Source organism: Glandiceps talaboti, chromosome 2 (assembly GCF_964340395.1).
Source record: "Glandiceps talaboti chromosome 2, keGlaTala1.1, whole genome shotgun sequence".
In the NCBI taxonomy this organism is placed as follows: Eukaryota; Metazoa; Hemichordata; class Enteropneusta; family Spengelidae; genus Glandiceps; species Glandiceps talaboti.
Window position 1 is genome coordinate 5854635 of NC_135550.1, and position 24930 is coordinate 5879564.

A 24930-nucleotide genomic window follows, 5' to 3' on the forward strand; every position below is an offset into this window, starting at 1 on the left:
AATTATACTTCTTCAGTCGATTTCTAATACCTTGACTCACACCAAGGCAACCATTATATCATTAATGTACCCACAGTGATGATCAAGTATCTAGAATATCTCTATATAAATATGTTAATACTGATTATGTATGGATGATTTGGAAATATGTCAAACTTGCAGCAACTATTGGATATACTGCTATTACTAGTCTAGTGTTATCAGTGGCATCAAATCTGAAAATCTCTCTATACTTATTAGATACCATGGACAGCATCTAGCCAATATACTTATACTGATAACAGTGATAGTAAAGTATCTGGAATATCTCTCTAAATACACATTCATCCACCTGGAACAAATTAAGTCACACTTGAGGCAAGTCATTCAAAATACTTACTGCGATGATCTAGTATCTGGAATATCTCTATCTGCTTCCAGCTCATCACTCTTCTTTTGATTAAACTGATTACGTTTGTACGGTTCTTTGATACCTTCTTCCCTTGTTTTATCAATATACCCCTTACTGTCAAAATCTTCAAGCATTGACAATTTGACCTCAGGGTACTAACAAAGAAGAAGAAGAAGAAGAGAAAGATTAGGGGATTACTTATCTAAATACAGACTGTTTTGTCTATTTCACTCGGCCTGTAATCTCGTGCATGGCGGTATGCAGTTGATTGTCGGCAGGATAACTTTTTGGCAAGTTTTCATTCTTACGCACACGTACATGTACAGCAGATGTATTAAAGAACCGTGAGATACTGGTTAACTGCTTAAAGATATGAAGAAAGTCTTTGTTATTGCATCAACGTTTAATGAGATAGATATTACGTCTTTATGTGTTTCTAATTTGGCACCCTGCACACGTTTTGTTTGGTGTGCTGACTATGCCATGCCAATCGCTACACACACAACTACACTAACAGTGAATCACACAGACTGAATAATTCATCTTCATTTGCACTCCTTTAAACAATCGCGATTTTAGGAAGAGGTTACAGGAGCACAAACAATGAACAACTTTCTGTCATACGACCACAGAAAGTGATCAAGTCTGGGGACCCGGGTAGTCCCAAACAGTAACAGAAACTGGATGTCATATCAAGTATGAAAACAGACACATTTACATGATAATTGATTCAGTCTCTTTGTTATGTAATGTTATTTTCATGATTCTACTAACATTTTCTCGCCAGAATAACAAAGTTTTATGAGAGTTCATAATACATATCATTTGTGAATCTGATTTTTAACATAAATAAATAATAATAATTTTATGAATGTATATTATTTTGGTGGTAGTTAGTTGAGTAATGTGAAAAGAACTCTACTTGGAATTCACTGCAGACATTTTCCTGGTTGTTTCTAACTTCAAAAAGATAACTTTGTTTTAAATATTCATGATCAAAACAAATAACGAAAGTAGACTATTACATTAATGTGTGTGTGTGTGTATATATATACATTTTATATAATATATATAATATATCTACACACACACACACACACACACACACACACACACACACACACACACACACACACACACACACACACACACACTGTATATATGTCTGACAAGCAGCTAGAAAGACAAGCTCTAGATACAACACGGTCACCAGCACACAGTAAAGTTGAATGGTCCAGTGCGATAGTAAGTACCTACTTTAAAATGAACCGGTGTATAAACACAACAATTGAAAGAGCCGGTGTACACCTTGATCATAGAATAACAGTTGACAGAATGGTTTTAGTTCAAGACAGTAGTAAGCATTTAAAGGGTTCCACAGGTATTACACCAAGAGACTCCCATCAACCTATGGCTCAATGTAGGCAAGATTTACCACATTTCCCATTACAGGGATGTGTTCTAAAAGCTAAATGCACTAATGGCATAACACCACTGATATTGATTGGGTTTAATGGCATGTTAAATGCATTAGACGCTAATAAAAGTGATACCTTACTCCTACCATACACACAATGCTTTGACATTATAGCAAGATATTGGGTACACCAATTATAAACACTGAATATAAGATCTTTTAGATGGCCCACACTTAGATCCTGACTTGTGTGATTACTGGTACCAAATATGAATATTTTCCTATGTTATCAAAGTTCACTGCTGATCGATGAGCACACTGCAGTCATTCATTCTCGATGTTGGACAATAAACGCACTCTCTTCAAGCATTACAATGGATGTGACATAAACGTCAACTACACATAATACTCTGTAACAATGAATCCCCATTTCTATTACTCTTTTAGGCTGAAAACCTTAATTTGTTACTTGATCCATAGCTATGACATTTGACCTCTGTTACCTTGACTGTTTAGGTGAGACAGATATAGAATGTAGATAATGGTTAATAGTATACATGTAGATCAGCAGACAAGGACAGAGTCCCAGGGTCCCAGGGTCCAAAAACATCACTCTATCACACACCCAATAATATAGCAACACAGCAACGTTGAACTCTCACCATCTACATACATCTATTTTTGCATGGCTGAATAGTTTCAACTAGTAACACAGCACAGCTTAATTCTCACCATCTACATATTTTGCATGGATGGATAGTTCCAATCAATCTATCATTCAGTCTCATGTAATTAGGTCTTAAATCATCACCCAGTCAGTGAAACTTCCATGGTCTTTGTAACTGTGAGAAAATGTGTTCATAAAAGTTTATCTGTATACACACAGCATTATGCTAATTATATATGAGGTAAAAAAAAAGATCCTAACATCTACATGCTTACACACCGAGTGATGGCCCAGAAACTTGGATAAAAGACTCAACACACTGGCTTGATAGTATAGTCCAGAGATTTGGCTATCTGATTCAACATACTGGCTTGATGGGCTATCTGACTTGACATACTGGCTTGATGAGCTAAGCCCAGAGATTTAGCTATCTGACACGACATACTGGCTTGATAGTAGAGTCCAGAGATTTAGCTATCTGACTCAACATTGTGACTGGCTTGATGGGCAAAGCCCAGAGATTTGGCTATCTGATTCAACATACTAGCTTGATGGGCTAAGCCCAGAGATTTGGCTATCTGACATGACTTGATAGTATAGTCCAGAGATTTGGCTATCTCATTCAACATACTGGCTTGATGGGCTACAACATACTGGCTTGATGGGCTAAGCCCAGAGATTTGCTATCTGACTTGACATACTGGCTTGATAGTGTAGTCCAGAGATTTGGCTATCTGATTCAACGTACTGGCTTGATGGGCTAAGCCCAGAGATTTGGCTATCTGACTTGACATACTGGCTTGTGGACAGTTCTGATGGACAACATTTTCAAGCCTTTCCAGAGGTTAGGGTTCCCTACAAAATCCTAAAGTGTTCTGAAATTGGTTTATAGATTTTCATCTCCCTTTTACCATGCATGGAAGTACATGTACCATATAATCCTTCCATGCTTTTACTTCTATACAGGATATAAATCACTGCATGGGCTGTGTCTGCAGATGAATAACCAACAATTCTAAAGCTTATGAGTACCTGGTTCACAGGACCATCCAATACTTAGACAGGCATATATGTGAAGCAAAACCTGTATATAGACTTCCCAGCATATAGAATGTCAACCTACATAGCATTCATTTCTTTATAATCAATAAGCTAATATTCAGTATACATAACAATTCCTATATTTACCCATAATGTACCAGACAGTGGACAAATAACACATACAATAAATGTTACATAGGGTACACATAACAATGTACCATGTGCATGTCTAGGTATGTCTTTCCATCCAAATCACTGTTCATGTTAACAAAACAAGACAAAACAAACAACTTGAGTTGTATTATTTGACCAAAGTAAATACATAGTCATTATGATTAGTTATTGTTACTTTAGTTTACAGTACTGACTGTGTATCATGTCAATAGTTAATGCTAGAGGTGCTCCGCCCAATTGACCCTTAAATTGATGGCTAATATGAAAGGTGACCTAGCTAATTGACAGGGCAATCCACATGGATTATTTCTGTTGTAAAAAATGATGGTTAGTTATGTACACACATTTTGTGGTAAATTCAGGTGTTTAAATAAGGCAGCCTTTCTGTCCATAACCGTAACTCTTAGTTACCAGTACACACACATTTATTAAACTTTACATTACAACATTCTTGTTGTATTTAATAGCTACCATCTATTCTGCAGTTACTTATACTAGTCTAACCTTAACTGAAACAAAAATAAATGGGAAATTGTAGAATTTTTTTTAAAAACAAAAGCGAACTGACCCAGGCAATTAAGATTTCTATGGGACTGGTGACATAGCAGTTAGTCAAACCGAATAAATTGACTGTAATGATATACTTTTTGGGTGCACCCAAAATAGTGCCATTGATACCAGAGTCATAGAAAAAATGCACCTGTCAATGTTATATGGATATTTGAAGGCAAAATTAAATACAGTCTCAGATATGATATGAGACGAGTTTTAAGTAGTATTTAAAATTCACAGTTACACTGACATGTATTAGTAACATTCCAAACTATGGGAAATGCCAATTTCTGGTCAAAATCAAAAATTTCAAATTAATTAACCTAATACTTGGGTGATCCAAAAACTACAATGTGTGCAAATGAAGTCCTTGTGGCTACTTCAACAAATGTTACGCTATCAATGACTAATAAGGGTTATTTTCCACCTGACCAACCTAAGCTTAGTGCTTCCAGGCACATTAGTGAAATTCTACACTTCAGTATAGTGCACTTGTGATTCAAGTTTTCCTTGCAGTCGTAACTAACAAGGTGCTTCCACCCACATGAAGTAGAGCACAAGTTACTGGGTTTCAGAATTTCATTATCAAGGAAAGACTCCTAGGAACACAAATTTTAATACCACATTTTGTCTAAGAAAATACAATTGTGGTTAACTAATGGGGTAATCTTTTAAATTCCTGTCCTTCGCTATCTGCCCAAGGGCTATTTTTGAAATACCTTTTGTCCACACACACTGTCTCATTTGGAAGGGAGGGAAGACAAACAACTTTGTCACAGTTTCAGAACTGAAAGACAAATGGGAACTATTTACAGTTATAATTAATTACACCTGCTAAGTAACAGTAACAACACCAATACAGTAACGTTTGCTGCAACTGGGAGGGAAAATCTATTGAATCCAAAAACCAAAAGGGACTCCCAAAAAATCAAGTTGCATTACCACTGCATTAAGTTTACCAGGTTCCCTAAGTTTGTTATCAAAGTTCAAATCTTGGGTTGCATGCAATTCATTTTGTTTTGTTTTTATTTTGCTAAATTATAAATATGCAGTACAATCTGCCAAATTGGATATCCTGTCATGGAGAAAAACCTTTGAAGGAAAGATTTGAACTACAGGTCGTCTACATAGCGGCCAAAAGTTGACCAGAATCTTTCTCTGAGATGCAATATGGTTTTACAACTTTTAACCACAGACCTGAAACACATTGGCGAAGAAAACATGTGGTAGGAGTTATCTGCCTTACAAGAGCTGTGGTATGCATGAGGTTTTAAAGACAAAGGTGGCACACTCATCAACAGGAACCTGTGGTTAGATCAACTTCAGAAACATTCACCACACTGAACATAGTGAATGGTGATATTGCAGACAATGCTGGCACACTCAAACCAGATAATGGCACCATAAAACATTAGTAATGGCATGCAAAGTAGGTGAACTCTCTTCTAGTGTTTATGACAGGTATTCTGTTGTAATCAGGCTATGAATGTGTTTATTGAAGGGGTAAACACCCTTTACATTCATTGTTTTTCTCAACATGTCACAACAAGGCTTTTCAAAAGACATCCAAATGTGGGTACTCTAAATAAAACTATCTTTTGTTTCAACTTTCTGAATTTAATTAAGAATGTGCCAATAGGTAGATAATATTGACAACAATTCATTTCCTAATTTCCCTTTTGTCTTTTGTTATCAGTAAGCTGTTGTTTTGAGTGTAGAGTTCGGACTCTTCATCTGGTCTGTGTGGGCCCAAAACCTGCAAAGTTTCACTGTTTCATAGTCTCCTATCAGCATGAAGGAACCTATGGGGAATTCATTCCAGGTTGGACAAGTCATGGGAACTACAGAGCAAAGAACAATTGCGTTGACTGTTTTGCTTCTCTAACCATTCATTCACAAAACAAAGTTGGCAACCCCTGAATGGAATAACAATAAGGTTAAATCATTAGTAAACTAATGTAGCCCAACTTTCTTTTCAAAGAGTCTAATCTTCTCTGACAATAATTTTCAACTTTCTGCTGCAGCTTGTACATGTATATCTGAACAGTTTTACTTTCACCATGGCAGTATCACTGACAGTCACTATACTTCCATGCTTTCAACAAATGCATTGACAAAAAAAAAGCCTACATTACATGTAACACATATTTTTATGGGATTTGGCACAAACTGGGAAAGACACACTAACAATTTCAACCCCAAATGAATTTCTACATTAAAACAAAGTGATATCATTTGCATACTTATCTATTATCTTTTCTGTGATGATATTTTGGGGCCAATCTGAATATACTTGGTACTGAAAACCCCTTTGTTTTGTTTTGTTTACATTCTTGTTGATTATGTGTTTTTTAATATGAGCACATCATTTGAAAATGAATTTCCCACGCCTGTCACCCCCCCCCCATGTCTATACAAAATGTAGTAAATAATGTTCATGCTACCCCCCCCCCCATCCCCTACCCACACACACAAACCATTCTCTCTACGCCCCTCTAATACCATACATATAGCACTAATATAACTATTGGACATATTCACATTTTGATCTAAAATATCTGTCTTTTCAAACCTAATTTGATATGCATGGCCAGATACTTTACAATGGTGAGGTACTTTTAAACAAATAAAGTATTCTAATGTTAATACCATGGGAATGGTTCAAATTCTTAAATACCATAGAAATTGTGAAGTAACTCTTCTTTGTTACCCCCCTAACACTATCTTTAATCAGTGCTTATGTGATCACTGATATGTCTCCATAATTGTCTTATCCAGGGTCATCATCTCCTTCACAACTGACAATCAATCTTACATAATGTCTGATGTCTGTCACTTGTATTTGTACCAATTGTACTACTGTACAGGAGGTGATCAAAGACTTTGCGTTTTTGTTAAGAGCAATAAAATCTACTACAGTTCATGAAATATGGTTTACCAGGTACATGTACATGACAAGGTGATAATACAATTAGTCCATATCACCACCACCACCACCCCACTCCAACATCCCACCCCCACCCCCCACCCCATCCCTGGATGCTCTAAATCTAAAATGCCTGAATAGGCAAACACAGGCCCTTATACCAAGTAGTATCTTCACAATCTATGAAACCCATAAAGAGTATCATCATTATAAAGAGGGGGATCTGGGTTTGACTTTGAGGTAAATGAGATGAAGTATCAATATCAGCTACATGTACAAATCTTGTAGACTGCAGTGACTGCTATCACCTAAATGCCTTGCTCAAACAAACAGACAGACATACAGACAGACAGACAGACAGACAGACAGACAGACAGACAGACAGACAGACAGACAGACAGACAGACAGACAGACAGACAGACAGACAGACAGACACACACACACACACACACACACACACACACACACACACACACACACACACACACACACACAACAGATAGATAGATAGATACACAGACAATAGTCTTTTTACCTGATAGACTTTATAATTATAAGTTACCAAGCACTACAACAGAAAGTTAACAGCGATTCACGAAACGTTGAAGAGTAACTAATACATTACTATGAGCTAATGTCTTCAGGTATAAAGGCTAAGATTCATTATCCATGCAGTACCATTATAAGGAATGCCAATGTTAAATTCAAGATGAAATTAGTAAAAGTAGACAAGCTGTGTACACTTGTACATGGAAGAGCAATGGGTCAAGGTAAATTCCACCATTAATATGAGCACCACCTTGTCAATTATTTGTAATTTGTTCAAACAATGTACACAAAACGTCAAGGAGAAGTCCACAGTAATACATCACATATGTCTGGAGGCTACGTGTACTTGTTGGCCATGAAAAGAGCATAAATAATGTGAGTGAATGTACTTGAATAGTTTTTCACACTACTTTAATTTCTTAAACTCTGGGTGGTATACCATGAGGAATGGAGAGATAAGTGTGCTAGGGGGATGACATATAAAGTCACATCAGTTGCCTCCTAAAATGTTGAATATACAAATATAATTAATTACATTAGGTAGCATTAACAACTTGTGACTGGGGAGTTATACCATAGACCCTACACCAAATGGTTATACAAACTCTGGATACCTTGTCTTTATTTCCTAATATCAAACATGATGAACATGTTCATTCTCACAACAAACAGAGCTAATATTTCTTCCACTACACTTCAAATCCAGTAGGGACCAGCTTGTTAAGAACGGTACCATAAAACGGTTGTGGTTTGCGATGATGGAACATGTTAGGAACTTATATTGTAAATTGTGTGGAATTTTTATTTTTCTTTGTTGTCAACATAATTTTGACATGGTTTTAACTTTTTTTTCTTCAATTTTTTCACTTTGTATTAACTGTGACGCTTACATAGTCGAGACCAAGATCAAGATTGACAGAGACAGAGACAGACAGAAACAGACAGACAGAGAGAGACAGGGACAGATCTCAAGAGACATGCAGAGAGACAGATCTTGAGACAGACAGACAGACAGACAGACAGACAGACAGACAGACAGACAGACAGACAGACAGACAGACAGACAGACACAGAAAAGCCCACCCTATAGTTTCTAGACTAAAAACTAAAACTTACATAACTACCACTGTACCAGTAGATTTATCAGCTGATCACCAGAAATAATGTACATTAAAACAATCTTTGATCATTAACAGTACAGTGTTTAGCCATTTTTATACATGCATCATGAGTCGACAGGAATTTTCACGGCCCAGCTGACAAATTAACCAGATCTGAAGACTTGAAATTGAATTGTCAATCTTTAAACCAATTGTTGTCTACAGAATGAAATATCAAATGAACCATAGGGCCATTTTCCCTCAATTTACCATAATGAGGAAGTAAATTTAAAAGATTTACTCAGGTTGAAATTTCTTGATCCGATCTTTATCACCTGTTGATGTTTTTTAGTCTTTTCAGACGTAACTAAAAACTAATTGATCCTGTCTACCTTACTCAGTGTCTTCCGTGGCTCTCCTAGTCGCCCTCTCTCTCTCACACCCGAGGGAAAAAAAAGACTCAAGATTCCATTATCAATATTGATTATATTGTTGAATTCAAAGAAAAAGCATGCCAGTCATTGTAACTCTCACTTTTAGAACTAGCCTGGGTAAGACCCTAGGGGATGACAGCACAAGACCTTATAGAGATGGTAATGAATTGAAGGCTTATTGTAGTGGGATTAGAGTACACGTTTACATATAGCTGAGTCTATACACTGAATTGTATGTGTGACTCTAAGTCTCTTGGCAAACACTCTACAGATGACTTTGTGAATTCATGCGATCCCTCTTTGCATTAGTTACTAATGCACTAATGTAGTAACTATATATATATGTGTGCTACGATGTCTGTGGAGAGAGAGAGAGAGAGAGAGAGAGAGAGAGAGAGAGAGAGAGAGAGAGAGAGAGAGAGAGAGAGAGAAAGAGAGAGAGAGAGAGAGAGAAAGAGAGAGAAAGAGAGAGAGAAAGAAAGAGAGAGAGAGAGAGAGAGAGAGAGAGAGAGAGAGAGAGAGAGAGAGAGAGAAGAGAGAGAGAGAGGAGACAATGACTACAATCATTACTAGACTACTATTGCACCGTTATATTTAGAAAATGACGGGAACAAAAATTTGTGGAAAACTGATAACTCAAAATTCAAATGTTTGACTGAATATGGTTGTAACTATGCAACATCATAAATAATTCTGAGAGCTAGCACAGTTTGGCCAATTTCCATGCAGGTACGTCTACATTTTTCCCCTTGACATGTATGTGAGTACAAGTAGATAGGCAAGTACAATTTTGTGATATGACATACATGATGTATGTGATATGACAATGTTCCCCACCCCCACCCACCCTGCCACCCACCAAACATTGCATAAACAATGTGTGACAATTAGGGGCAATATTATAGATTCATGTATTAACTGAAGTAATTCAATATTTTGGCACAGACACTGGGGTAGATAACATCTGGTACTTAATAGTCACCCTTTACAAAACACAATAGACTACTACAACCAGACACTAAAAGCAACAAGAGATGCATTATATTTGAACATCTCACTTTCTCACAAAAAGTGATTTCACTGGAGTAATATTTTTTCTAAACTGACAAGTGGTTCTTTTTTTCATTTTAATACATACATTTATTTCATATTTAAACATTTTTAGAGAAAACACCACTTGAACCATATGTAAATTTCCAAATACTAGTACATGTTATGATGTAGTATGTTTGATCAAGTTCCATTGTTAGTTCAAGAATGGAACTGTATAAGCCAATTAAGTATGCAAATTAGGTATTCAAATTTATTCCATATAATTTCATGAGTTGTTGAACAAAAAAGTAATGTATGCTGGCTGCAACATCTCACAAATAAATTCAAATATCTTAGTTGTATCACTATTTCTTTACTTTACACTGCTGTAAACTTGCAAAGGTATAAAATCCTCAAAAGTAGACAACTACATTGCATAAAGTTCAAGAAAACATGTAACAGATAGCAGTTGTCGGTGAGATAGTGCTAGACAGAGATGTGTGGCATAATATGATGACTTTAGAACAGAAAAAAATGCACTGTCCAATATTGAATAAAAATATGTATAACTAGAAGTGGATGTGTACATGTCCTCTAAAAATAGGGGGGGGGGGGGTCTGCAGCACAAGTTGAAAGCATATCATACTATTATATCACTAAAAGATGAACTTTAAATTAATTAATCTTGGCATACGTCGACCCTTCAGGCTTATAAATCTTGAAAAAGCCACGTTTGTACACATGCTGTGTGATTCATACAACACCCCTGCTGGGACTCTCCTTTCCCCTTCCCCTATTGTGACTTTGTGTGTCAAGGCTAAGCTCTTTCATTCGAAATCCTTGGACCCCACGTCAGCAGATACGTTCATGTATCTACCGCAAGTGTTATCAAATAAATCTCCTTTTTTTCGAAAACACACTGCGACGTTTGTTATTCACATATTACCTCAAATTGCTAGTGCCTTTGTATAAAAAGTCTATTATGCTAAAAATTAAATGAGTAAATTGATTTTCACTAAATAGATGTAAAACAGGGAATGTTGTGTTCATAATACCGATTTGTTGACCTGGGGTCCACAAGCACGGCTATATTCATTGAGTGGTTGCATCTCTTAAAATAAGGTAAGACTATTCGATGAAACCGAATATTGAAAACACAAATAACCGGGGACACGCGTTCAGCTGTCACGTTGTTTGTTGTGCTTTTAGAACGAATATACTGGCGTCAAACTCTGTGCTTGGCGAATTCGACACAGGCTGTGAGTCATCGTACACTGTACAGTGCTATCCACGATCTCCGTATCAATCGATAACAACACAGTTTCAACCGATCATTGGGGCTTCAGTGACCAAACAAAAAGGACAGACAAATACATTATTTGGATTATATATTGTATACGGACTATAGACATTTGAAAAACATTGCCTCAACTTAAATCGAACTTTGTTACTTTTATATCACACACAAAACATGCACGCAACGTAAAGTACGGTACAGCCGTACGTACGGAAGTACATGTCATTTCTAACGTTGTACCCACCTGCTGTAGCTGAAGAATTGAATTCGATCTGTCGTTGACTGAGCTCGTGTAAAAAATCGTTCCAATCAGCCAAAAGGTTAGGAAACCAGCGAGAAGTTTCCGCCTCCGACGTAAAAAGAACACACACTGACGGAAGAGAAGCATCGGAACAGACAATACGAACCATACGCAGCCTTGTATGGAGTTCAGTCGGACAATGGCTAGCCTGAGCAGACCGCAGCATCTAATATATTAGTAGTGACCTCAAGATACGTGAACTCTAGAGGGCGTTTTCTTATCCTCGGTATATGCTGGTAGTAAGTCGCGAATGGTCGCGAAGCAATAAACGGCAATAGGTGTGGTGGGATTGGTGTGGTGTGTCGATCTTCCGGAAGGAACGAAACGTACTGAACACAAGGGGACAGACTGCTATGAACTTTGTTAATGATTTTAGTTGATTGTTCTTATTCTTGATCTCGTTTCATTTCTAAACTTTGATAAGTTGTAGCCTAAGTTGATTTCATATTAAAGCTTACGAACATTTTTTCTATAAATAATGCACTTACAGCCACATCTTTAAAATAACACTTTTTGAATTACACGAACAAATTATTGCATGTAAACACCAAGCCTTGTAGTGTGATCTGTAGATTTGTAGAATTAAGGTAGAATTGTGCAATACACTATTACAACATAACTTATTAAAAATCAAATCGACACTTTTTTAATTTATACCACAGGGTGCCCAGGCTCATTTAGTTCTGTTTACAAATATAAACAAAATAAAATAAACATACAAGTAAACAAACAAACAAAAACAAACAAATAAACAAACAAGTCAACACACAAACAAACAAAATAAACTGACAAATGAGTAGATACATACATGAGTAAACGACAACAAACCAACGAACAACCAAACACTGCCCCCCCCCCCCCCCCCCCCCGCGAATGGTCGCATATGGAAATAACCCACATATGGGTTATTTCCATATGTGACCATTCGGGGGGGGGGGGGGGGGCAGTGTTTGGTTGTTCTTTGGTTTGTTGTCGTTTACTCATGTATGTATCTACTCATTTGTCAGTTTATTTTGTTTGTTTGTTTGTTTGCTTACTTGTTTGTTTTTGTTTGTTTGTTTGTTTGTTTACTTGTATGTTTATTTTCTTTTGTTTATATTTGTAAACGAAACTAAATGAGCCTGGGCACCCTGTGTTTATACATCCAGTGCAAGCCTCGTAACCATGTTTGTCAAATATTTGAACAGGGGAGGGTCCTGTTTTAGAGAAAGGAATTTGAGGGAGGATCATTTTTAGCACAACAGAGGAATTGGGGGAGGGTTACATTATATTCAACAGACCAGGCCTGACACCCCCCCCCCCCGCCCACCGCCCCCCACCCCCACCCCCTTCAATTACTGAAAGCTCAATGTTTGCCTAGGTCTACGCTCTACCGGAAATCTTGCATTTTCGTTTTGAAGCATTTTCATCTGTCAACAAGCTTGTACTTTGCAAGTTGCAACGATATCACTACACTGAGGTATGAGGGTGTCATTCACTACATGTAAATAACGGGGAGGAGGATGATTCGAGCATGAATCAAGGGCTGATATTTTAGTCTGTTACTCGTAGACTTACTGAATGCACTGTCAACGTATCATCGCAATCGCATACGTGTTTATCTATGTCTAATTGTATCTGCTACATGCATTTTTCAGGAAATTTCGTTTACCAGCAGTGAGGCAATTACAGTGTAATACACGCTTTTGATACATCGAGACGAAAGTAAGGTGTACATGTACATGTTGTTCTGCTTTTCGTCAAAATTATGTCACAATTATTCAGCTCAAGAATGGCGCAAATATGTACTCACTGGTTGTCTGGGAGACGGAGACGCCGACCTGAACAAGATGTTTTCCCATGTCCAGAGAGTAGTTTCAAAATAGAAAATTATGGAGTATATGCAAGGTGGATGGAGCAGGAGGTGATTGTATTGACAGGACACGCCACAGTCTTTAGACGTGTACGAGCGCCATCAACGAGCAAATCTTGCAATCTAGGTACTGCATGCATCGTGTATGTGTCAAAATTGACAATTCGCTCTAAGTGATTGTATACATGCTCACACCACCATGAGATACATGTCATCAGTTTTGTGTAACCCCTGAACAGTGCCCGGGGTGGTAAATTGATCTACTGTTCAGTATAAACTTGTCAGAAGGGATTATATACACTTTCGATTTCGGACACTACAAATCACCACATCTCATCAGATTCCAGTTTTTATAATACACTAGGTATGGCCACCTAAAGTTCTCTAACATACCAGTGACTTTAATCGACGTGCAATATTAATGCCCCTATATCATTGTTACATGCCCATTTTTATGTAACATGGGAATCTCATTTAAAACTTACATTTACGTTAGCCTTTCAAAGCTTTGAAATATTACCCCCCCCCCCCCCCCTAGGTCACTCATGCATTCAACCAACAATCACTGAGATGCACCAACTTTACTGTCATAATAGTATTAAACTTTTCTTAAATATTGCCATCCTATGCTAATTTGAGATGATATTGTCTTTTAAAGACATTCGCCAAGCCTCCAGCCTGGATTGTTTCAAAACAAAACTGAAGACTTATTTGTTCACCAAAGCACACAGTGTGCTTTAGCCATTCAGCGCTACCGAACAGAACATTGCTCTGGAAATCGGCGCTATAGAAATTTGATTGATTGATTGATTGATTGATTGATTGATTGATTGATTGATTGATTGAGTGAGTGAGTGAGTGAGTGAGTGAGTGAGTGAGTGAGTGAGTGAGTGAGTGAGTGAGTGAGTGAGTGAGTGAGTGAGTGAGTGAGTGAGTGAGTGAGTGAGTGAGTGAGTGAGTGAGTGAGTGGCTGGCTGGCTGGCTGGCTGGCTGACTGGCCTGCTGGCTGGCTGGCTGGCTGGCTGGCTGATTGATTGATTGATTGATTGATTGATTGATTGATTGATTGATTGATTGATTGATTGATTGATTGATTGATTGATTGATTGATTGATTGATTGATTGATTGATTGATTGATTGATTGATTGATTGATTGATTGATTGATTGATTGATTGATTGATTGATTGATTGATTGATTGATTGATTGATTGATTGATTGATTAAAGATATGAAATGTTTGCCAAGAGAGTCTAAAATTGCCTTAAAACGCCAAATCTCCCCTACATACCAATGATACTACCATTAGATGAGCCGACCTTTACTATAATGATGCCATTTAACTTTTTATAAGAACATATTTCACCCCATGTAAGTTATGAAGATTAGTTTCTGATACTTGACAGTGCTGTCTTGTAAAGCTTGGAGGTTATTGCTTGAAAGGGTTTGAATAGCCTAAATATTGGCATGGGTTTAAGAGTAAAATAAAATCTCCAGTGCTTCTAGATGGAGACCCCCTAGGGCGTACCCCCACATGAGGTGGACAGATCCCGGTCTCAAGTTCTTCTCCCCACCTCTTACTGTCGTGATGCTATCAAAGTATATTTCAAAAATATTTCAACCCTATGTAGTTACTTTTTACATGATGGTGCTTGCTTGTAAAGCTTGGAAATTATCATCTGAAAGTGTCTGAATAGCCTCTCAAATTGACTTTAAGAGTAAAAATCCTCCATGGCTTCTAGGGGGAGACCCCTATGGCGTACCCCAACATGAGGTGGACATGTCCCAGTCTCAAGCTTTCCCCCTACCTTTCACTGTCAAGATGCTATTAAACTCCTTTTGGAATATATTTACCCTGTGTAGTCAATAATTATATGATAGTGCTATCTCGGGATCTTATAAAGTATTTGCAAGACGGTCAAGCAGTCCACACCGAGTCACGATCAAAAAATACCTGTGAATATGATATATGGGGGGGGGGGGGGGGTCACCATGTTTTAGAATTAAGCGATGGGGGTCAGCCTGTTTTTGTTTTTACATATGGGGGAGGGGGTCAGTGACTTGTGATGGAAAAAATCCACCTACTTGGGGGAGAGGCATGAAAAGATTGAGGGTTCAAAGGGGGCATGATAATTTTGATGGTCTTAAAGGGGGGGGCGAAAATTTTTGCATATGATTTGAACCAAATTAAACCCCAGGGGCAGTCGTTTAACCCATTCAGAAAAATAAAGCGGAGTCGTAACAGGTCCACCTTAGTTTCATTGTAAATATTCAGCATGCCTTTCAAGAAAGTCGGTTAGAAAAAATTGTGAAAATTCCTTTCTTCTTCCATCAAAAGTCACAGATACCTGTACTCCTGAAAATGGACATTCAGAATCACATGTTAAAGTAATAATCACGGTTTGAAAATGTCAAAACTATTTTTTTCCAAATCTCTGTACACTAGTGAGATTTGTCTGAAATAAAAAGAGTTAATGTTAGAGCATATAAATCAGAGGGAATTGTGGGCTATGCTATTCAACGTACTGTGCCCCAAATAGGGGTCAAATAGGGGGAGTACTCCCCCTCGACAGACCTAGGTTCAATGGTGTTTATACAGCAATATATCAATACCGTAATCATGATATATAAATATGGCTACTAACAAATCCCTGTCATGAATACCATGTACTTTTATCAACAAGCCATCGAGCATTTCTCAAAGTTTGACATGTTTTGATCCTTTGGGCGATACCAGTGGCCAGCTGTGTGGCCAGTGCTGGAAACCCCAGACCCCACTTTGAACAAAAATCGATACCCCATTTTAGACCACAACTAGTTTTTAAAACGATGGAATTTTAGACAAAATACATTTTTATTTGGCGGCAACATTTTCATTTTGGGACAATTCGAATAGCAGTTATGATTTGGCAAAGGACCCAGCAAAACTGAAAATAATGCAAACCATGTTGTAGACTCGAAAAAAAAGACACCGTTTTAGACTAAAGGTCTAGAATACGCACAGTACGTATACCCCCAAAGGGGTACACATATACATATACTCGAATAAGGGGAGTAGAGCCCCCACTCCAAGAGGGTCTTCATACTTCATTGTTGTACTTGGTCATTGGTCTGGCAATAGGTTTCACCTTTGACCTATTGTGACATTAGCCACTATTATAACTGGTTGAACTAATTGTGTCAATATCCACTATCTGACTACTGACTTTTGGACCAACATGGCGGCAGTTACAGCAACTGATGTCTGGTGTCATATACATTCGTTTCTTACGTCGCAGGCAATCATAAGTGCCCACAAACTGGGTGTTTTTGATTACCTGGAAGGTAAAGATGCATCGTCTATCACGGAAGTGTCAACAGCTTTGAATTCACATAAACGTGCCACCAAACAGTTGTTGGAATTCATGGTATGTCTAGGCTACCTTGGTATCAAGAAATCAACTGATGTTTCAAGTTCCACTGCCAGTGATGACGATGAAGATCTATATTTCAATACCGAAGTTACACGTAAACATCTCACAACCAACAGTCCTCTAACGATCATACCTATACTTACCCTTGCTGGTGACATCGCATACTCAAGGTCCACCGCCCTCTTTCCAGTAATCTCTGAAGGAAAAGAGTACTATGAAGCCAATATCGAACGTAAGTTTCATTGGGATAAATCCACAGATGAAAGCGATAAAACCAGATTTCTTGGAGCAATGAAATCATATTGTCAAGTGTGGCAGATCCCAGCCGTTATTCAATCTTTCGATTTATCTACATTCGTCAGTGCTTGTGATCTTGGAGGAGGCACTGGTGATGTGGCGTATGCTCTTGCTAAGAAATATCCTCACATGCAAGTTACGATGTTCGATCTACCGCAGATCATCAAATTGGCCGAAGAGAAGAAACCAAGTGACACCCCTAGCAATGTTGCGTTGCAAGGTGGCGACTTCTTCTCGGACAACCTGCCACTGGCAGATCTGTATATTTTATCCAATATCATTCATGACTGGCCAGAACACAAAGCAGACGTCATCCTGTCAAATGTGTCCCAAGCTGTGAATCCTGGTGGTGCAATCCTCATTGTAGAACTTTTTCTTGACAAAGGAGACGAACCTGAGAATATCCAAGGTCATATGAATTCCATGCTAATGCTAGCAAAATACTTTGGCCAACAATTGTCTGGGAAACATATGTCTGATTTGCTAAGGAAACATGGCTTCGTTGATGTAGAAATCAAGAAGAACCCCCAGTCTATGACTGATTGTATGATTGCAAAGAAACCTGGCAAAGAGAAGGAGTAATAAAGAGTCATCAGGAAGAACGTGTGATTGTAGTTTCCTATCCAATGTGATCAGGAAACAGTCATGGGGAATTGAAACAGCAATTAGAAAATACGTGAAACTTGGAGAATTTATTGCATAGATCGTTAAGGACCTGGCAGACCACTGCTAGGAGCTACGATTTGCACTCTGGGCGCCCCAAATATCGCGTGATCAATACTTGTCAAAACTCAACTACTCATAATCAGTGAACATCCGATTCTTTTATCTTGACAATAATTGAAATTATTTATAATAAATCATGCATTATAATGATGTGCCATGCAAACATTAGCATCTGCGAGTGTGAAACAAACAATGGAGTAATTTCATTGTCTTTTGGCATCAAACAAGAGTCTATTGTCTTTACAGACAAATCAAGCATGACATGTTCGACTGTAATTTTATTAGTTCAAGAGAAATTATTGCTTTACTTATTTTTCATTTATAAAAAACAAAAACTAAAAAACATTCGCCATCCGCTCACCTGAGCGGTTCTATCTGATTGAAAGTGTTATCTAGATTCACTAATCGTCATGCGAGACATGCCGGGAGCAGTACCTCCCCCCCCCCCCCCCCCCAACAGATTTCCTTTACTAGATTTGTGTTTTCGTTTGTAGTACAGCCGTGAACATCCAAGTGTATGAATGTAACTACTCAGACTAAATTGATTGTATAAGGTAGATTTCAGTCAGTAAATGACAAGTGGAATTCTTATCATAAACATACTAATGCTGTTCAGTCGACACCCAACTGGGTCATAATGGTTACACTGTAATCAAGTTTGTGTCAGCTAGTTTTTTTTTCAAAATTTGACAGTTGAAGATTTTCACATTATATATACATGATTGAATACTTTATTCCTGATCCCATGAATATTAGACTCACTTTTAGTACACTTGTCTTGTTGAATAGCCAAGATTTTATACAAAGTTGGACCAAGTAGAGTAGCTATGACTTTAGAAAATGTCCTTCCCACTTTTATGATGTACTTTCAATGATTACATAAGACTTGTTATTCACCATAACAGAGCTGACTGAGGACCACCTTGGCTTTGAAACTACTTTTAAAAGGAAGTGGTGTCCTGTTGTTTTAAAAACATTGTGTCAAGTTTTATGAATGAAATCTATCTATACAATCAATTAAATCACACTAGTTCACAAAGGTGATCCATGCACTTGTCCGTCCAAAGCTGTAACATTCAAATCAGTGTTATATATTTGGAAAGAATATTATAACGTTTTCTGATAATATGGACATCTGATTGCACCATTCTTTTGTTTCACGTTCCTAAATGCTAATTTATGCCTGACATATTATTGTATTACGACGCTCATGTCAAGGGTACAGACAAACGACAAAAGCCAGACATTCGCTCCCACACTCTTGCATTACGTAACGGTATAACTAGAGCCATAATGTACATTAATTTGTAATTTAATTGCAATGAGAGTTTTTTCTTTCTTAAACTTGATTAAGACTTTCATAAATTACTAAAGGAGCTGGAACTCGCCTTTGGCTTAGTTTCCAAAAGTTTACTAGTATATTTAAAGCTTACTTGTACAAAATGTACCTTTATATACATTTCTAACAGCTTAGTCAGAACATATTGTTGTCCAATGTTGATTGATTGCCTCCTTCATAATGCGCTATCTAGATTAGATACATGAACGTGGTTTGTCCAGAGCGCTATATTACACACGGTGACAAGAGCTTAGCAAATCCATTGCCCAAGAAAATGTTAGATTAAGCCCATCCATTTAATAGGAAGTGGATGTGTAGGAGTTGCGTACATTTGTACTACTAGTATAATGCAAAATGCAATTATATTAATTCGTTAATAGCAGCATATCGTTGGTGGCAATATTATGGGATGGGTCATGTTGACGTTTCATAGTTACATATAGATTTGGTCTGACAGCAGGTGCCACCTCTGACCTAATTGTGCCAACCTTCATGCAAAACTATTCTGACCTAAGGACCAACTTGGCGACAGCTACAGCAACTGATGTCACATACATTAATTTGTTTCTTACGTCGCAGGCAATCATAAGTGCCCACAAACTGACCATGGATGTTTTTGATTACCAGATAAAGATGCATCAATAGTCTTTAAGTGTCCACAACATTGGGTTCACATAAACGTGCAGTCGAACATTTGCTGGAATTCATGGTATGTCTAGGCTACCTTGGTACCAAGAAGTCAACTGATGCTTCAAGTTCCAGTACCAGGGATGACGGTGAAGCTCTCTATTTCAACAAAACATCTCATAACCAACAGTCCTCTAACGATCACATCTAGACTTACTCTTGCTGGTGACATCGCATGCCCAAGGGCCACTGCCCTCTTTCCAGTAATCTCCGAAGGCAAAGAATACTCCTACTTCTATTGGTTAACCATACTAACATTAAATGGATATTAATTTTGTGACGTATCTCGTTCTCAAAATTGACACCAAACGATAGCTTTGAATCGATTAGCAATTGTAAACTCACAATCTCAAGTTGTTGGTCTGTTTTAAGTTAACTATAAATTAGACTATTAAATTGGATGGACATATCTATAAATGATAACTATTGTAATAATAAAGAATAAAAGCCGGCCTTGATAAAGTACTTTGAATTAGTGAAACGTAAGACTGTTTCTGTATTATTTTATTGAGAAAGTACCAAGGACTTTGAATCGCAGACAGACATCAATTTCATGTCATTAGGCCAAATAAAATATTGTGTGTTTCCCCATAACATAGTTTATGATGCCGACCCTAAACATTTGTGTTTGCATGCTTAAAGTGGGGGGGGGGGGGGGGGGGTGTTAATAGCGAGGAGTTATCCGTATTGTCACGAAAACTGTAATTTTCGGTAAAAGAGCAAAATCTATCGTTGTATCAGATACTGTATACATGGTATGTTGTAGCTGCAATAGTTGTAGCGTTTATTGTGATTTTGTTCAGGAAACCTCTAAAATCACAACAAACGCTACAATTATTGCAGGTAGGTATGTTGTTGCTAAGTTGAAGGCTGTATCTGGCGTGCGCGTACTACAAATTGAATACGCCTGTCTAAGTTTACCATGCTAAGGCTATAGTTTATACGAATGAACGTATTTCATTAGTTCACAGGCGAAATATACAACCTGACTAACTTCAAATACATTCCACGAAGCTTTTTTTTATATCGTATCTCTATTTCATTTTGACCTCTAAATTAATGGGTTTAACTTCATATTGCACCAACATTTAATAAGCTCACCAAAGCTTTCGCCAGGTATCCACCATGGCTTCGTCAGTGTTTTCTGAAGTCACGACGCATGCGTGACTTCAGACAATTGTCCCGATTCTTGGAAGTTGGGAACGTCCCCCCATCACGTTCAATGGATGGTTTTAAACACAGTCGCTTGTAAACTGTTATTCCTTTCCTAAATGGTTTTATTCTTGTCTATGACGGTCCTAATACAGAACATTGACGTTATTATAGGGATTGGCGATATTCTTATAAAATCGGTAGGGATGTCATACCCCCTACATACATACATATGTTGTATGTATGTGGTATGACATCGCTACCGATTTGTGACCATGTGGGGGGGGGGGGGGGGGGGGGGGGGGGGGGGGGGGTTGTGTTTGTTCGTTGGTTTGTTGTCGTTTACTCATGGGGGTATGACATCGCTACCGATTTGTGACCATGTGGGGGGGGGGGGGGGGGGGGGGGGGGGGTTGTGTTTGATCGTTGGTTTGTTGTCGTTTACTCATGTATGTATCTACTCATGTGTCGCTTAGTAAGTTTGTTTGTTTGTTTTTTATTTGTTTGTTTACTTGTTTATTTGTTTGTTTTTTACTTGTTTGTGTTTTGTTTGTTTGTTTACTTGCTTGCTTATATTTGTAAACAAAACTAACTGAGCCTGAGCTCCCTGTGTTCAAACTCCTCCATGAACCGTGATATAGGGGACGTTACTTCCGACAATTTGGGACAATTGTCTGAAGTCACACATGCGTCGCGACTACAGAAAATACTGACGAAGCCATGGTGGATACCTAGCGAAAGCTTTGGTAAGCTAATTGTAAATTTTGGTGCGATAGGAACTTAAACCCTTTAATTTAGACTGAACTCTTGCACAGATGAGCTTTCATCATACTTTTGCTCTATATTATTTTATTACCATATGAATTTCAACATATTTCACGTTCAAAAAGGTAAAATTGCGATTACTTCTATATCCCCTAAAATTTTCTTGACATAGTATCATTCCATATCTTTTAAGCTAGACTGTCGACAGTCGCTTGCGCCTTTTTCCCATACGTTTTGCCCGAGCGCCTTCGGCCCTCGATATCAGTATGCGATTCTAATAGTAGTGTTGCGCCGGATCGGAGTTTAGATGTGACGTAGGAAAACTTAAAGGCGCGAGCGACTGTCGACAGTCTACTTTTAAGCGTGTAAGTTGAATTTAAAAAGCTTAGTCTGCAAATAAATAAAAGAATAAATAAATAAACAAATTCCGACCTATGTTATCGGAAACAAACATTTTTTTAAACGTTTGCTTTACAAATATCATTCGGGGATATTTATGAACACCAGGTGTTGTAAAATTTATCTAATGTGCTTGGGATCCGTTTTCAGTTTTTTCGACATGATCTGACAATAGACTGTCGGTGAAATTGTTCTGTCGGGTTCGTTTACATTGAAAATTTTGGCACATGGCCTGATTTGTGTTATTAACATTTACTATATTTCCCACCAGAGATTGTGTACAAATAGTGCGGGTGTTGTAATAATGAGAAACTATAAATATTTATCAGGCAACTCAGTCAGGTTTTGATGGCCTCACCACAGAGGGCAGCGATCATGTAACTGATTGATCGATCAATCGATCGATCGGTTGATTTATTGATTGATTGATTGATTGATTGATTGATTGATTGATTGATTTATTATGTGGTTGAACGATTGATCGATTGAATGATCAATTTTTGTGGTGCAATATAACTTATATTGTGTGTGTGATATTGATCAATTCGCTCATTGAGTTTTAAAACTATTTCTTTTTCTTTCCCTGGTTACTTTGCTCTTAGCTATATCTCAGACCACTAGAAGTCTGAGGCTGTATGTAATTCTCTCTTTTCTTTATTGACTAAATAAAAACACCTTGTCTAAATTAAAACATTCCCAATCTTATAATTGGCGAGAGATCACTTACATTAACAGTTTACTTTATGTCTCATCTGCTGGGAGATTATCACACTGGACAAACATTCAATCATGCATAAACTAGTACTATCTACCACAGATAACTAACACTAACACTAACACTAACACTAACACTAGTTATCTGTGTATCTACGTAGGCTATTCTATATTTTTTTATTTATTTTTTTTTTACAGTTTTTAGGATTGTGTCAGTGGAAAATGTGAATGACAGATTCTACAGCATACCGTTTATTGAATTTATATTGAACACATATTGCCTGGCCATGAGGGCTATAGCACCCGTTTATTACACCCGAGGGACTGTGAGTTACCAGAATCACATGCTATTTCCCGAGGCCAAAGGCCGAGGGAAATAGCATGTGATTCTGGTAACTCACAGTCACGAGGGGGTAATGAACGGGTGCTATAGCCCGAATATAGGCCAGGCAATATGTGTTTTATAATATACCTCATGCTGTGAACTCGCGGTGGCAGACGACATCGTCAGAAGCTCCCATTTTGACCTGCTGTGAACGCGCGGTGGTCACGTGACCATGTAAAAATTGATGGGACTATTTCCCCAAGGGAAGTAGTCATTCTATTTTCCTATCACGTGACTGATTCTAGCGAATCATGGCACAGCATTATCACTAGGTATATTATAAATATATATATTCCAAGTATGTAGAACATTATTGTATGAAATATCTGTGCTGAGAAGATTAATACACAGTGATTGAATGGACTATTTGTTTTTTCTTTTCCCTCTCAAATATAATCATATATGATCTTTTTGTGTAACAAAACTAAACATATGACCAGATGTCCATCACCCTAAGAACAGAGTAGCCTGAGGAAAGGTTTTTATTTCTGTAAGACATTGAATCCAAAAATTGCCAAAAGAAAGGATCACTTTCTGTACGTACAACGACAAACCTTTCGCACATGTTATTTTCAATTGTTTTTGCATTGACTCGGTTCATGTATGTTCAAATTGATTTTTAAGTTGTAGTAAAGTTGCCATGTTATTTTATTATTTAAAAGAAATTCCCATTTCCCATACATATAGCTACTTTAATGTACTAGTAATTATATTGACCTGTTCTCAAATAGTCAAACGTTGTTCTACACATTTATCATACTATTCCGTGAGGGTAGTCATTTGACAATTATAAGGGCTTGTGCGTAGATAGTCGATACCTGTCCTGACTTGTAACAATTTATCTTTCAACAAGACCTCTACAAATGTACCCCCTCCCCCAATACTAATCAACGTCGACAATATGGTCCTACAATTCTCTGATAAGTTCATAACGTCATACATAGAAATGTCTACTCGTAACATTAATTAACAAGTACATTGTGCTTTGTTCGCTTCATGATAAACTTCCTCTTCTTGGAAGATTTCTTGTCCATTGTGGATGTAATCAGTCCTTCAGTAGTCTAGATCTGTTAAAGGCTTGTATTCCCACCATTTCTGTATACTATTTTTGTATTCTTTACCATAGATGTATCATACCTGCTATGGCATATTGTTATGCAATGAAAATGGTATCGACTAAAACACACTACAGGAGAAAATAAACATAAACTTTATGCAATACAAGGCATTGATATATCACATAAAGTCAGTCTGACTAGGTACCCATAAATGATGACCCTATGAACAAAATTCCTGATGCTATTGTGCAAACTTCAATTT

General features: G+C 37.6%; 2 protein-coding genes across 3 annotated transcripts in view; one reads left to right on the forward strand and one right to left on the reverse strand.

Annotated features, from left to right (window-relative positions):
- Positions 1 to 12029, reverse strand: part of LOC144448331 (polypeptide N-acetylgalactosaminyltransferase 2-like) — a 56866-nt gene extending 44837 nt beyond the window's left edge. For both annotated transcript variants that reach the window (XM_078138533.1, XM_078138541.1), the window contains exons 1-2: positions 11826 to 12029; positions 380 to 546 (exon numbers count right to left, since the gene is read on the reverse strand). In XM_078138533.1, coding sequence (XP_077994659.1) covers positions 380 to 546; positions 11826 to 11969 — 311 coding nt within the window. In that variant the 5' untranslated portion in view covers positions 11970 to 12029. The remainder of the gene's footprint in view (positions 1 to 379; positions 547 to 11825) is intronic.
- Positions 12030 to 16951: 4922 nt separating this feature from the next.
- On the forward strand, positions 16952 to 18025 carry LOC144453668 (acetylserotonin O-methyltransferase-like). The gene has a single exon (XM_078144998.1). It carries the CDS (start codon positions 16952 to 16954, stop codon positions 18023 to 18025), a length of 1074 nt encoding a protein of 357 aa, XP_078001124.1.
- The last annotated feature ends 6905 nt before the right edge of the window (positions 18026 to 24930 follow it).

Coding starts and splice junctions, on each gene's coding strand:
- LOC144453668 (XM_078144998.1), top strand. CDS start 16,952: ATGGCGGCAGTTACAGCAACTGATGTCTGGTGTCATATACATTCGTTT.